Source organism: Hyperolius riggenbachi, chromosome 2 (genome assembly GCF_040937935.1).
Source record: "Hyperolius riggenbachi isolate aHypRig1 chromosome 2, aHypRig1.pri, whole genome shotgun sequence".
Taxonomy (NCBI): Eukaryota; Metazoa; Chordata; class Amphibia; order Anura; family Hyperoliidae; genus Hyperolius; species Hyperolius riggenbachi.
The window spans coordinates 94,094,680-94,110,062 of NC_090647.1; the positions used below are offsets into that span (position 1 = coordinate 94,094,680).

Sequence of the window (15,383 nt, forward strand, 5' to 3'; positions counted from 1 at the left end):
AGCAGTGACTAGGGATGGTCGGAAATGCCAATTTCCGATTCCGCGGTAATTCCGCATTCCATCATTGCCAAATACCGATTCCGCTTTCCGCTATCAATTTCCGCATTCCAATGCGGAATTTCCGCCGGAAATCGCGGAAATTCCGCCAGACTTTAACATCGATTTTCTCAAAAACTATAAGGTCTTTTTGAAAACTTTTTTTTGCATTTTTGGCATTTCCGGCGGAAATCCGCCTACCGCACTTGCATTACCGATTTCCGCATTACGATGCGGAAATGCAATTTCCGATCGGAATTTCGGAAATTGCATTTCCGCGGAATCCGAATGAGCATCCCTAGCAGTGACCAGAAAATCGCAATGTGGGCAGCAGACACCTGAAAATCGTAATGTGGGCAGCAGGCACCTGAAAATCGTAATGTGGGCAGCAGACACCTGAAAATCCCCCTGTGTGTGAGCAGCGGGCAGCAGCGGGATACATACCTTCTTCCTTGCGTTCCATCGCCGCCTTCTCGCTCTAGCGGCTGACGTCACTTCCGCTTCCGGAAGGGACGTCAGCCGCTAGAGCGAGAAGGCGGCGATGGAACGCAAGGAAGAAGGTATGTATCCCGCCGCCGCCGCTGCTGCCCACACACATTTACTAGCTGGAGGGGAGCGCAGAGGGGAGAGCCCCGAGGTGAGGGAGAGGGGGGAACTTCCCCTCTCCCCGCCGACTGTGGGCAAGGCTTTCCCCTCATGCTGCCACCCCTCCAGCCCCCAAAAAACGGCCCCGAGCGGGCCCCAGGGGGGGGCCGGGCCCCCCGCGGGCGCAGGCGCTGCAGGGCCTATTGCTACGCCCCTGTTTGTGAGCTTTGCGGTCTTTGGTATTAATAATTTGCATTGAAATGAACAAAATCTGATTGGCTGTTTGTGGCTCCACTCCATTCTGAATTTGAACCCCAGTCACCCAATAACCAACTGTACCAGGTTTGAGACCTGTGCCATTAACAGTGCAAGAATGGCAGCAATTAAATATTCCCCTTGAAAAGCAATAGGTGAAGTTTGATTCACTTTTGTAGGCTCCACTCGCTTTTCTGAATATTAATCCCAGTCACCCAGTGACCAACTGTGCAAAGTTTAAGAACCCTGCCATTAACAGTGTAAGAATAGCTGCAGTTTATATTTTCCCAGTGAAATGTGTATTTGTCTCCGCCCACTGATGAGCCGGCATTGCCCGGGTATGTATTTGACTGGTGTCGGCTCTGCCCACTTTCTAACCCTAACGCACCAACACTCAATGACCAATTTTTTGAGCTTTGGGGTCCTTGGCATCAATAATTTGTATATTTCAATAGAAATTAAACAAATCAGATTGGCTGTTTGTGGCTTCACCCCCTCTCCAGCATTTGAACCTCAGTCACCCAACGACTAACTGTAGCAGGTTTGAGGCATCTGCTATTAACAGTGTAGAAATGGCAGCAATTTAAATATTCCACTTGAAAATCAACAGGTGAATTTTGATTGGCTATTATAGGCTCCACCCACCTCCCTGAATATTAATCTGGGCAAAGTTTGGGAACCCTGCCATAAACAGTGTAAGAATGGCTGCAGTTTACACTTTCCCAGTGAATTTTTTTGGCTCCGCCCACCGTTTGTAACGTTGACACACAGTCACTCAATGGCCAAGTTTGTGAGCTTTCGGGTCCTTGGCATCAATCATTTGTATTTTCCCATGAAATGAAACAAATCTGATTCACTGTTTGTGGCTCTGTCCCCTTTTCTGAATTTGAACCCCAGTGACCCAATTACCAGCTGTAGCAGGTTTGAGGCTTGTGCCATTAACAGTTGGCATTTTTAGGCTCCACCCACTTTTCTGAATATTAATGCCAGTCACCCAGTAACCAGCTGTGCAAAGTTTGAGAACCCTGCCATTAACAGTGAAGAAAGGCTGCAGTTTACAATTTCCCAGAAAAATCTGTTTTTAACTCTACCCACTTTTTGTAACCTTGACACACAGTCACTACTCAATGACCAAGTTTGTGAGCTTTTGGGTTCCTGGCATCAAAATTGTGTGACTGGAAGAAGTTTATCCAGCAAAGAAATCTGGCCGTTTGTGGCTCGACCCCTTTACTGAATTTGAACCCCAGACACTTAACGACTGACTGTAGCAGGTTTGAGGCCTCTGCCATTAAAAGTGTAAGAATGGCTGCAGTTTCAATATTCCCCTTGAAGATCAATAGGTGAATTTTGATTGGCTCTTGTAGGCTCCACCTACTTTTCCAAATATTAATCCTAGTCACCCAGTGACCAACTGTGCAAAGTTTGAGAACTCTGTGAATAACAGTGTAAGAAAAGCTGCACTTTACATTTTCGGAAGGAAAAAGGTTAGGTTTTGGCTCCATCCACTATTTGTAATCTTGACATACAGTCACTCAATTACCAATTTTATGAGCTTTGGGGTCCTTGGCATCAATAAGTTGCATGTTTCCATTAAAATTAAACAAATGTGATTGGCTGTTTTTGGCCTGCTCCCTTCAGATTTTAAACCCCAGTCTCCCAGTGACTGACTGTAGCAGATTTTAGGCCTCTGCCATTAAGAGTGTAAGAATGGCAGCAATGTAAATATTCTCCTTGAAAATCAAAAGGTGAATTTTGATTGGCTGCTGTAGGCTCCACCCACTTTCCTAAATATTAGTCCCAGTCATCCAGTGACCAACTGTGTCACCCACCAACCCAGTGTGAGAACCCTGCCAATAACAGATTGGCTGAAATCAATCTAACAAATCTGATTGGCTGTTTGTGGCTCCACCCCTTTAGTGAATTTGGACCCCAGTCACCCAATGACTGACTGTATTAGGTTTAAGGCCTCTGCCATTACCAGTGTAAGAATGGTAGCAATGTGAATGTTCCCCTTGAAAATCAATGGGTACATTTTGATTGGCTGTTGTAGGCTTCACCCACATTTCTGAATATTCATCCCAGTCACTCAGTGGCCAATTGTGTAAAGTTTGGGAACCCTGCCATGTTAAAAATTTAGTTATTGGCACTGCCCACTTTTTCTAACCTTGACATACAGTCACTCAATTATCAAGTTTATCAGCTTTGGGGTCCTTGGTTTCAATACTTTGTATATTCCCATTGAAAAATAAACAAATCTGGCTGTTTGTGGCTCCGCCCCCTTTCTGAATTTGAACCCCAGTCACCCAGTGACCAATTGTACCATGTTTGAAGCATCTGCTATTAACAGTATAAGAGAATGGTAGCAGCTTAAATATTGCCTTTGAAAATCAAAAGGTGAATTTTCATTGGCTGTTGTAGGCTCCACCCACCTTCCAAAATCTTAATCTCATTCACCCTGTGACCAACTGTGCAAAGTTTGAGAACCCTGCCATTAACGGTGTAAGAATGGCTGCAGGTTATTTTTTCCCAGTAAAAGTTGTTTTTGGCTCTGCCCACTTTTTGTAACCTTGACACACAGACACTCAATGACCAAGTTTGTGAGCGTTCAGGTTCATGGCATCAAAAATGTGTGAATGGAAGCAGTTTATCCACCAAGGAAATCTGATTGGCTGTTTGTAGCCCCACCCCTTTAGTGAATTTGAACCCCAGTCACCCAATGACCGACTGAAGCAAGTTTGAGAACCCTGCCATTAACAGTCTAAGAATGGCTGCAGTTTACATTTTCCCATTTAAAATGAATGGCTGAAATTTCATTGGATGTTTTATGCTCCGCCCACTTTTCCTGCATTTATAACCGTGGTCATGAAGTGACCACCTGTGCCAACTGTGGGGACTGTGGCTTGATTACTGTGAGAATGGCAGCCTTTTACATTTTTTTCATTGACTTCAATGGGTGAAATCTGATTGGCTGTTTGTAGCTCCGCCCACGTGTGCAGGGGGGATGCGAGACCCCCAGAACATATAATCCCAGGTAGTAAGGCCGTTTTTGAGTGATCGCGACACACACACACACACACGCGCGCGCGCGCGCGCGCGCGCACACACACACACACACGAGAATATATATATATATATATATATATATATATATATATATATATATATATATATATATATATATATATATATATATACACACAACTTATTTTTTCGAGTACCCCATGATTCCTTCAGCAAGCTTGTTTGGACAGAGGCCTTTCTCCTATTGGGTTATATTCACTAAACTGCAGTAAACAGTAATGCAAGAGTGGAAAATCATTTACGTATTAAGTTATAGACTTAGGTGGGTACAGCATAACTGTGTTTAAAGAGACACTGAGGCGAAAAAAAAATATTATATAATGAATTGGTTATGTAGTACGGATAATTACTAGAACATTAGTAGCAAAGAAAATATTCTCATAATTTTATTTGCAGTTAGTGTTTTTTACAACATTGCATCATTCTCTAATATTTGCCGTTTACACACTACTCAGCATTCTAAATGATTTTACAGAGCAGGCCAGTAAACTTTTGAACTGTCCTCTGCAGAAGAAAAAACAATACACTACCAGACACTTGAGATAATAAGCGTCAGAAGACAGAGCTCTCTGCGACTTTGAAAGTCGTGAAACTCTGTGGCTCATTTACATAGATAACAACTCTTCCTGTACTGGAAACAATATAAGACTTATGACTCTGCTCCTAATGTTTTATTTCTTAGCTGTACTACACATAGAAATCATATCATATTTTTTTTTTGCTTCAGTGTCTCTTTAACTAAGGGGTATAATCAGAGATGGATTATGATGTAATGGGGCTCTAGGCAAGATAGTAGATTTGGGACCCCCTTTGTGGTCCTTTTGGTTAGCTGTGATTTCTCCTCTCCATCTGGTGCCACCTCTCCCTCTGTGACTCCCTTTGCCTGCTTCTGTCCCCACTCTGTGCTTTCTCCTTCCCCATGTGCCTCCTCTTTGCCTCTGTTCACACACGCACTTTCCCACACACTAACTACTTCCACCTCCTCTCTTACTCCAACTCAGTTGGGACTCCTGCAGTCACGTAGTTCTACAGCAGTTATTACAGCGAGGAGAACGCCAGCGCATACCACTAAGGCTGCATCCGAAATTACCACCAGCTCAGTGTGCAGCACCTAAATAGATTTTCTGCACACTTTGCATTCAATTCAGATGCAAATCATATGCAAATCTGCTACTACTTATTATGCAAACAGGAAACTCAGGAGGAGGGGCTGAGAGCAGCTAACCTGACAGTTACATAGTTACAAAGTTAAGAAAAGGTGGGGGGAAAGGCTGCGCGTCCCTAAACACATGCTGCAATTGAATGGTTAATCGCACAGGCACACACCGCCTCTGCTAGACTGAAAAATGCATGCCCTGCATCCAAGACAAGTGCTAACATTTATTAAACTAGGAGGAACTTTAGCTTCCAATATGGTTTGCATGCAAAGTATATTATACTAGACACTTGCACCACGGTGAGGCAAACCTCTGGGCAAGTGACCTAACCTAAATTTAAAACCTTGGGAGCAGCTAAGCAAAAAAAAAATGTGTAACTTACATTTGGTTGAACAGCGAGGAGAACGCCAGCGCACACCACTAAGGCTGCATCCGAAATGACCACCAGCTCAGTGTGCAGCACCTAAATAGATTTTCTGCACACTTTGCATTCAATTCAGATGCAAATCATATGCAAATTTGCTACTACTTATTATGCAAACAGGAAACTCAGGAGGAGGGTCATTTCGGATGCAGCCTTAGTGGTATGCGCTGGCGTTCTCCTCGCTGTTCAACCAAATGTAAGTTACACTTTTTTTTTGCTTAGCTGCTCCCAAGGTTTTAAATTTAGGTTAGGTCACTTGCCCGGAGGTTTGCCTCACTGTGGCGCAAGTGTCTAGTATAATATACTTTGCATGCAAACCATATTGGAAGCTAAAGTTCCTCCTAGTTTAATAAATGTTAGCACTTGTCTTGGATGCAGGGCATGCATTTTTCAGTCTAGCAGAGGCGGTGTGTGCCTGTGCGATTAACCATTCAATTGCAGCATGTGTTTAGGGATGCGCAGCCTTTCCCTCCACCTTTTCTTTGCAGTAATTACAGGACTACAAAAAGTGGCTGCTGGAGTGTACAGTATAAAAAATATGTCTGCCAATGTGGAGTCCAGTGGCCATTTTTTGGAGTCCTACAGTTATTACTATGGGACTTCATACATGAGGGCAACAAGGGAGGCAGAGCAGCAACAAGTACTTAAATGGTATGGACAGCTTGGGGGCCACTGGAGAAGGCTCTGTGGGCTGCATTTGGCCCAGGGACAGACTTTGGAGATGGCTGCCATACACAGATTAAGGTTTTAGATCGACAGGCAATTTTTTTGGCCATTTATTGGGACAGTCAGAATATTGTCTTTCAATGACCACATGCTATACTTCTAGTTTCATGTTTTTCTAGTTCTGTCCAAACTACAACTGCTCGGTGTTAATGGGGGAGTAGATGTGCAAAATGACTGTAAAGTGTCCTTTCTGTTAGGTTAGGTGTGCACACTTGCATAGTGTCACCCATCAGGACTGAACTCGATCCTTCGGTGACACTGCAGGGCACAAGCATTGCACAGGTGCATCATGCAGCTACAGCTTTTGCCGGCACCCATATTACCCCCTGGTCACCATAATAGCCGTAATTCACATTACAGTGTATGGCGGCGCCCTTTTTACCCATCCCGTAGGAACCTTCCTCTGTTTTGGATGAATGTACAGTAAAATACCCATTATCCGGCACCAACGAGGATTGGCTGATGCTGGGTAAATGTGGTTTCTGATTGCTTGAGAGTCAATGTTAAAAATAGGCCTAGCTGAAAAAACATATTATACCCTTACACTGAATACTTACAATAAACTCTTTATTAATATTGGAATACAGCAATTAAAAACAAATGAGGGCAAAGGACAGACTTAACTTAAAGGACACCTGAGTCGAAAATAAACTAATGAAATAAACGATTGTATCTATCTTCCTTCTCTTAAAAATGACTTTTTAAGATATTTCACAGTTTTAGTTTGTTTAAATTTACTTTTTAAGTTTTAACTGTTTTATTGTTTTTGCTCAATGAAACATTCATTGAAGTATGCCAGAGCTAAAATCTATGAACCATTAACCTTTGTATCTCTTTTCTACTTTCAGAAGCCATTTTCTGCTAGGAAAGTGTTTTATAGTTGGAATTTCTTATCAGTGATGGTCACACTGTAGTCACTTCCTGTCTGAGTCAGGACTGAGTCAGCCACTTACATACCTGATATTTAACTGTTTCAGGCAGAGAAAGAAAAAAAGGAACACAGCATAGTTATTTGTGTGCTAGGCACTGTACATACCCATGTCTATCTCATCATGTCACATGTCACTTTGGGTATCCTTTATTGTAACAGAGGTTTATTGCTGTATAAAAAAGTGTAAAAGTAGATTTATGCATCCTGCAAGGCCAGGACTTTTGTTTCTGGTTTCTTGAGACTTCTGGGTAACTGAGTTCTGGATAATGGGGGTTTATCATTGCAGTAAACCCAGTCAAGCAGACCAGCAGGGTGTGAAGGGATGCCCATGTGAGGTGTTGAGAACTCATTATAGGACAAACAGAGAGCAGAATTCTGGGTATACAACACCACTCCGTATACTGTTGCTATGGTCGCCAGTAAGCGCTCTAAAAATGATATAGCAGTTTCACACTGGTGTCTTAAGATGACAGTTCATTGCATTCAGTTATGAATGGTTGTAATGATGTCATATGTTATCTAGATTGTGTACTAAACTGGAATAACCCTTTATGTGCAGTATAAGTAAGCTATTGCATAAGCCGGAACTATGCGAGCCACCCTAGGGACTAGAATCGGATTCAGCTCAATGTTGCTGCACTGAAATCTGTTCTTTTTCTTAATACGCCCTTTCGGCAGACTCTGTCCATTCTTTGACAGGTAAAGCATAGCTTAGCAGTGTGTGCACTCCATCACAGAAAAGCCTGGGATTGAGTTTTCCTGCAGTAACCCTCGGCAGCTGGCTGAAACTTATGGGGGTGTCAACTGTGTCTGGAAGATTAGACAAGATTTGAATTAGAATGATTTGTTATAAGAAGCTTAGGGTACAAAGCCAATAGTCACCAACATATGTTTCCTAGGGTAATTGACTGTCTGCATTCCCACAACACCACATTCACATACTATACAGGGCATAGACACCACACTCTACACGCCCTAATGCAGCTCATACAAATGGATATGGAAAATAAAGGATACGAAAAGAAAAGAATAATACTTGTGGGATAAAATTGGGTATGTAAAATGATACAGCTTACCAACCAATTAGAAATAATCTGTTAGGCCCCATTCACATTGGGGATCCCAAAAACGCCAGCGTTCAGCGATCGGGATTTGTTTTCTGTGTTTTTTTGCGTATTTTTTAACTGGACAATTTTGCGATTTTTTTTTTGAGCAATTGCAATGTGCGCTTTTTAAACATTTTAATTGTAATCGCTCTAAAATCACAAAAATGCGCTGCATGCCCCACGTTTTCGTTTTTCTAAAATTGCCGGCGATCACTGCAATATACTCTTAATTACCTTAGTGCTTTCAAAGTGTTAGCAATAGCCGGCGATTGTGAAATCTGCTGAAAACATCCGGAAATCACCCCAGTGGGGATGGGACCTTAGTGATCCACAGTAACCAGAAATCTGATTGTCTGTTAAAGAGGAACTCCAGTGAAAATAGTGTAATAAAAAAAGTGCTTCATTTTTACAATAATTATGTATAAATGATTTAGTCAGTGTTTGCTCATTGTAAAATCTTTCCTCTCCCTGATTTACATTCTGACATTTATTACATGGTCACATTTTTACTGTGGGCAGGTTATGTAGCTGCTGCTAGCTGTTTTGGCCGTTGGAGACAGCTGTAAACAGCTATTTCCTGTCTGTGAACCTTGTTACATTGTAACAAACTGGAAAAAGTACAGCGGTACTCAGAGCTTCTTGTGGGAGGGGTTTTACCACAATATCAGTCATACAGCGCCCCCTGATGGTCTGTGTGTGAAAAGCAATATATTGCTCATGTAAAAGGGGGTATCAGCAACTGATTGGGATAAAGTTAAATTCTTGGTTGGAGTTTCTCTTTAAACAGTTTGTCACTGTACGCTTGTGCACAAATATCTTTGCACTGCCTTGTTGAATGAGTATTGAACGTAATTCTCTTTACTTGTTGAATGAGTTTTTATACATGCCATGAAAGGCATCCTAATACATCTCTGTGATAACTTTTATAAGGTCCTTTATGCTAACATAATATAATATATAAAATTTAAAATAACTTTTTATTTTTTTATTGTATTCAAATCACTTATTATTTGTATTACAAAACGCCAAAAGTTAAAAGCCATACCTTGCCTCCAATCCCCCCATAGAATAGATAAAATACCAACTATAAATCCACCTTACCTTACCCCTTCCTCTTAGACCATGCATGTCAACTCTGGCCTGCAAGCCAAATCTAGCCCTCAGAGCCATCAAATCTGGCCCCCAAGTGGTTTCCCACTTTGCATTATGTTTGGCCCACTCTAGGCCACCAGAGAAGCTGCATTGGGGGTGAAGCTAGATCACCAGGGAAGCCATATTGTGGACGCAGGGGGAAAGCCCTAGACACCCGGTAATTGTATAGACGAGGGGAGGAGGAGGGGGTTACTAGACATCAGTGAAGTGTTTAAAGGTGTGTGAGGGGACACTAGGGACCGTTTTAAGGGATGGAGGGGGCCACTAGACACTGGCAGAGGGAGATCCACTAACCACAAGGGAACTGTATAGAGGAGGGGGCCACTAAACACCAGGGAACTGTATAGGGGAGGGAGGCCCACTAGACACCAGAGAGCTGTATAAGGGTGGGAGGGGGCCACTACAAACCAGGGAAGTTCATAAGGGAGGGGGGTGGTCACTATACATTGGGTTGGCTTGCGACTTGGTCCCATTGTTCAATATCAGACCACTTTGTATTTGAGTTTGACACCCCTGTGCTAGACTATGCAGCTGCGTCTCTTGTCATATAACCAGCCAGTAAGTGCCAGCGATTCACATGAAGAGTAACACGCTGTAGCCTTAGAGTGGGAACTGGACATGCGACTGAAGGGAGATCTTGTCAGAGGAATGCAGAGAGACAATGTGTCTCATTTATGCTTCACTTGTGACTCTGGAAAGGCAAATCTGCTACCTATACTGAGGGCACATCTGGCTACCTATACTGGGTGAAAGGGGGGGCATGTCTGCTACCTTAACAAGTAGAGGGAGGGGGGAGGCACATCAGTTGCCTACACAGGGAAGAACTGCCTAATATTGGATGTGAGGCGGCATATTTGCTACCCAAACTGGGGGCCTATCTAATATTGGAGGCACTCTTGGCTTCCTATACGGGGCATAGGCAAATGCAGGGGGGATTACAGCTGCCCAGAATCCCCCCTCAGACCAGGCCTGGTGCAGTGTCTGTGGACAGGCACAAGTTGAGAAACCAGAATATCTGCAGGGATCCAGCAGCTCACAGCACTGCCCCCTTTCTTTCCCTGCTACAGTTGACTTTGGATGGAGCAACAGTGTGTGTACAGAGCATGGAGCAGCAGTGTGTGTGGCAGTGTGTGTACAGAGCATGGAGCAGCAGCATGTGTACAGAGCATGGAGCAGCTCTAGTGAACGTAATAGAGTCAGGTATGAGCACATCCCTGTGCCCTGCTGTGTGAATGCTTCACTTTCCCCTTCATTAGGAATGTTGGCTGTCCTCATTATTATCTGTATCCAAACTGCTCCTGACCGATCCTGTTGTGAAGATTGAACATTTAGGAAATAGTTGTCAGATCCTGTCAGTCAGATGGGAAATTGCATTATGTGTACCCAGCATGCTGTCCTACCATACTATTATACTGTATTTTACGTGGCTGAGGGAGACCTTTCAGGAATCCCCCCTTGAAAATCCTGGGTTTGCCACAGCAGGGGGGGGGGGGGATTTGCTGCCTATACAAGAAGAGCTGCCTAATACTGAAGCACATCTGGCTACCGGGGGGGGGGGGGGGGGGGGGGAATCACCTAATATGAGGGGCTCTGGCTTGCTAAACTTGGGAGCTGAGTCTGGTTGCCTAAAACTGGGGGCATATATGGCTCTTAAAACTCAGGGGCTTCATCTGCCTACTTAATTGACTTGGACGCCTCTAGCTACCTATACTGAGGGGAAAACCCTGGCTGCCTACTGTATACTGCGGCGTACCTTTAGCTACCTATTACTTGCGGGCACCTCTGGCTATCCAATATCCTGGGGGAGCACATTTAGCTAATATTAGAGGGTGCCTCTGTCTACCTTGCACTTGAGTGCACCTCTACTTACTTAAAGTGGATCTAAACTCAAGACTTCCTCTCAGCTGTAAAAGACAAACGTATTAACCTTTACAGAAAAATATTTCTTTGTTACAGCTTACAGAGCTCCTCAGACATGCTGCAGTGTAGTTACTGCCTGGTTTCATAAAATAACTTACAGAGTTAAAGAAAAACTGTGACCAAGAATTGAACTTCATCCCAATCAATAGCGGATACCCCTTTTCCCATGAGAAATCTTTTCCTTTTCGCAAATGGATCACCAGGGGGCTCTGCATGGCTGATATTGTGGTGAAACCCCTCCCAGAGGAAACAGTGAGGACCATGGTCCTGGCAGTTTCCTGTCTGTGAACCTCGTTGCATTGTGGGAAATAACTGTTTACAGCTGTTTCCAACTCCCAAAAAAGCAAGCAGCAGCTACTTCCAGTGACATCACCTGCCAGCAGTAAAAATGTCACCATGTGATAAATGTCAGAATGTAAATCAGGGAGAGGAAAGATTTTACAATGGGCAAACTCTGACTAAATCATTTATACATAATTATCGTAAAAATGAAGCAATTTGTTATTACATTATTTTCACTGGAGTTCCTCTTTAACCTCCTGTGTTTACATATAGCCTGTCCGAATGGCACACACCATGGCACAGATCAGACTGAACTGACAGATCAAATTACAGTGATTTATTACTAACAAATTAGGGAGAATTAGACAGGCTGTTATCTCTAAATACAAACAGGGTGGGTCTCTCTCTGTTTTCCTCCTCTCTTGGGAAAGAGTTTAGGTCCTCTTTAATACTGAGGGTACCTCTAGGCTATTAAATACTGAAGGGGTACTGATGGCTACCTACACCAGGCAGGGGAAGCAGAGGAAAGATGACAGCTGGGCCAGCCAGCATACCTGGCTCTGTGGAGGGCGGAGTCTAGGGTGCGAGAACACCTATACTTATAGGCTCCAGTGATGTAAATATGGGCCTGCCTATACTTACCGTATCCTGTGTTCCCCACAATTAGGTTGGTCAGGGCCCTCATTTTTTTGTGTTAATTATTAGCTCTTGATATACAGGCAGAAATGCAGTATTATTTGGATCTCTTACCAATTTATTCTATAGCACTGTCTAATATGCAGAATTTAAACTTTAGACTTTATACGTGTTTGAAACTTAACCCCCGCAGCTGCTATATGAAGCGTTTCTGCTTGCTGCATAACATCACATGTCTATCAGCAACCAATCCCAAGCTAGTATCCGAGAACAGAATAAATTATCCAACCCAGAAATGGATTAAGATGTAATTGGGCCATAAGCAAGGTAGTTGATTTGTGGCCCCCTTGTGATCCTTTTGGTAAGTTGAAATGGAGAGAGGTCGAAGAAGGTGGTAGGTGGGCCCCTTGACACACAATAGCCCCAAAACACCTGCCTAGGTTGCCTGGTGGATAATCCTGCTCATCCTGTGCACTGACGTAAATTGGCTTTCGATTGGCTTCAATCATGCCGGGTGTCTTAAATAATGTTAGATTCTTGTGCATGTATCTGCACTAGCTACATAATTACCTGCTACGCATATAAGTAACAAAAGCCAAAACACTCTTAGACATTTCTCTTGTCTTACCTACCAGTTTACATTGTATATATTTAAAAATGATAGAAAACAGATGTTATAAATAAAACAATTATTTCATATATTTTAACGTAAAATAAAGAGAATATTAGCGTTAACATCTAACAGAGCTGGGAAACAAACAATAAATGGGATGTACGATAGAATATATAAAACAGCATAAACACTACTATATCAAAACAATACAACAGTTAGACAATAAACTTTATACCATAAACACAGTCATTGGAGTGGCGGATGCTCAATGCATTGACACGTTATGCATTGTTAGCCGTAAGGTTTAGGAAAGGGTTGTGTATCGCATGGTTTAAAACCACAGTATATACCCTTTTTGAACTGACAAATGATGCAGTAGGCTGGGATTTTGCTGTGCTGTTACACACATACATCTCAGCAGATGGGATAAGCTGTGAAAAGACAACGCTGCTTGTTTTATTGATGGTTGTAACGCAGGATTTTGTTTTACATAGATCTATATATACTGTCTTTTAAACCACAGGAAATATTCAGCATGTTTGATGAAGAGAAGCTGGCAATGTCAGCATGGATAATGGACGAGAGGGAATGGAGCAGGCAGTTGCAAAATCTCAACAAAGGCTGAGATTAAACTCATAAAGCAGCATATGGACTGGGTACAGAAAAAAATAAAATAAATAAATAAATAAAAAGAAGCATGTTTATCCACTGAAGGGATTGGTTAATGGAGACTGCCAGCACGTTTGCCATGGAAACACTGACTGTTAGAGCTCAACCGTCTCATACCTTATCCAATACATTCCTGGCTGTTGGTAGTAGTCCAAAGACCCTGATCTCTTGAGGGTAAAACCATGGTCCAGCTGAGCAGAGAGAAATGGGGCAACTCAGTGGATCGTCATTTATCTAGAAATACTCTAATCCAGATGACCCAGTAATTACACCATGTACTATTGATCCATCCAATCTCTTCAGAGATGCAGGAGGCAGCGATAATAAGGGACTACCCCACCTGCAACTGAAGGGCTTAGATAATGTACACGAGCCCTCCTGCATAGAAACTGTACACAAGGGTGATGTGCTGCCCGTACCAACCAATCAGTGCATGTTTTTCTTTTCTGGCCTACGCAAGAAAGATGACAGCTGGGTTGTGATTGGTTGCCTTAAACACCAGCTGGGCTGTGATTGGTTGTCTTGAACACCACCTGGGCTGTGATTGGTTGCCTTGAGCACCAAGCCACACTTAATGTCCTCCAGTTTTTCTGCATAGGTCCTTGTGTGTAGCTGTGTCCTATACATGGTAAACCATCAAATAATGCATAACAGATATAAAAAATAATCCTTGGCTGAAGTACATTTTCTTATTTTCTTCCAGCAAGTCGATACAAGCATGCTTACCAACGACACAAATCTGTGTTGTTTGTATATTGATGTGGCTGTAAGGGTAGAATAGTTAGCAAGAAGTATTTTGTATTATTTATTTATTTTTTTATCTAAAAGGTGACCTTCACTCACTTAAATTAGTATACATCAGAGCAGGACTTATTTTTTTTCCATCTTACTCCTTGATAGACAATAAAGCCTTTTACACACTTTCAATTATGATTGGCCAATCACCGACCAAGTTAACAATTTCCATGTAGTATAAGGGTTACCTACACAATCGTCTCATAGTATTCAATATCTGTTAACCCTCATACTATATGGAGGACCTCAAGTTGAAATGTCATCATGGATTCCCTTATATTTACCCTAATTTTGTTATAATACATGATAAGAATATAACAGTCTTACTTGAGCTATTGTTGTTGTTTAGCATTAATAATTGTCCTTCCATTTGATTTTGCAGCTGAGACTTTCTAATATGTAATATTTTGTAACTATGGCAATCGTTCGCGATGTGGTATAAAGAACACCTCTTTAGATGCGTGAATAAAGCCTTATACACACATCCAAATTTTATTGGCCAATCACTGACCAATTTTGCCACCTCCATGTAGAATGAAGCTCAACAGAGTTTGAATACTGTAAACAGGTTGTGTAGGGACGCTCTCATACTACACGGCAGTAGCAAGATTGGCCAGTTATTGGCCAATCAAAATTGGATGTGTGTACCAGACCTAACACTCCCTGTTTGCTTGCCCAGGCACCATGGCATGACTAGTTCCAGGAATAGTCTGAATAGTTTCAGCCAGTAAAGGCACATCAGTATATGGTAGAGATTATGGATGTTCAACAAGGTGCTAATAATTCTGAGTTGATGCAAGTTGTATGCAAATGTTATGCAAATGCATGCATCATGAATATGGATCAATCAGTTGTTGCAGCTACTGCTTTTGATTGGCTCATTTCCAAGATGTATACAACTGCACAAAATTAGCATACATTTTTCATCATTGTCCATCCCCAGATGGGTCTCTCTACTGCAATATATTACACTCTCCTAAACTGTATTTCTCCTGTTTTTGTAAAATGAAAAGAA

The 15,383-nt window shown here is 42.5% G+C and overlaps 1 protein-coding gene across 4 annotated transcripts in view; it reads right to left on the reverse strand.

Moving 5' to 3' along the window:
• Nucleotides 1-15,383, reverse strand: part of DCLK1 (doublecortin like kinase 1) — a 450,773-nt gene that overhangs the window by 14,077 nt on the left and 421,313 nt on the right. For 2 of the 4 annotated variants that reach the window (XM_068267072.1, XM_068267075.1), the window contains one exon: nucleotides 13,691-13,764. The exons of the other annotated variants lie outside the window; for them this stretch is intronic. In XM_068267072.1, the coding sequence (XP_068123173.1) occupies nucleotides 13,691-13,764 (74 nt within the window). The remainder of the gene's footprint in view (nucleotides 1-13,690; nucleotides 13,765-15,383) is intronic. 4 annotated transcript variants of the gene reach the window in all.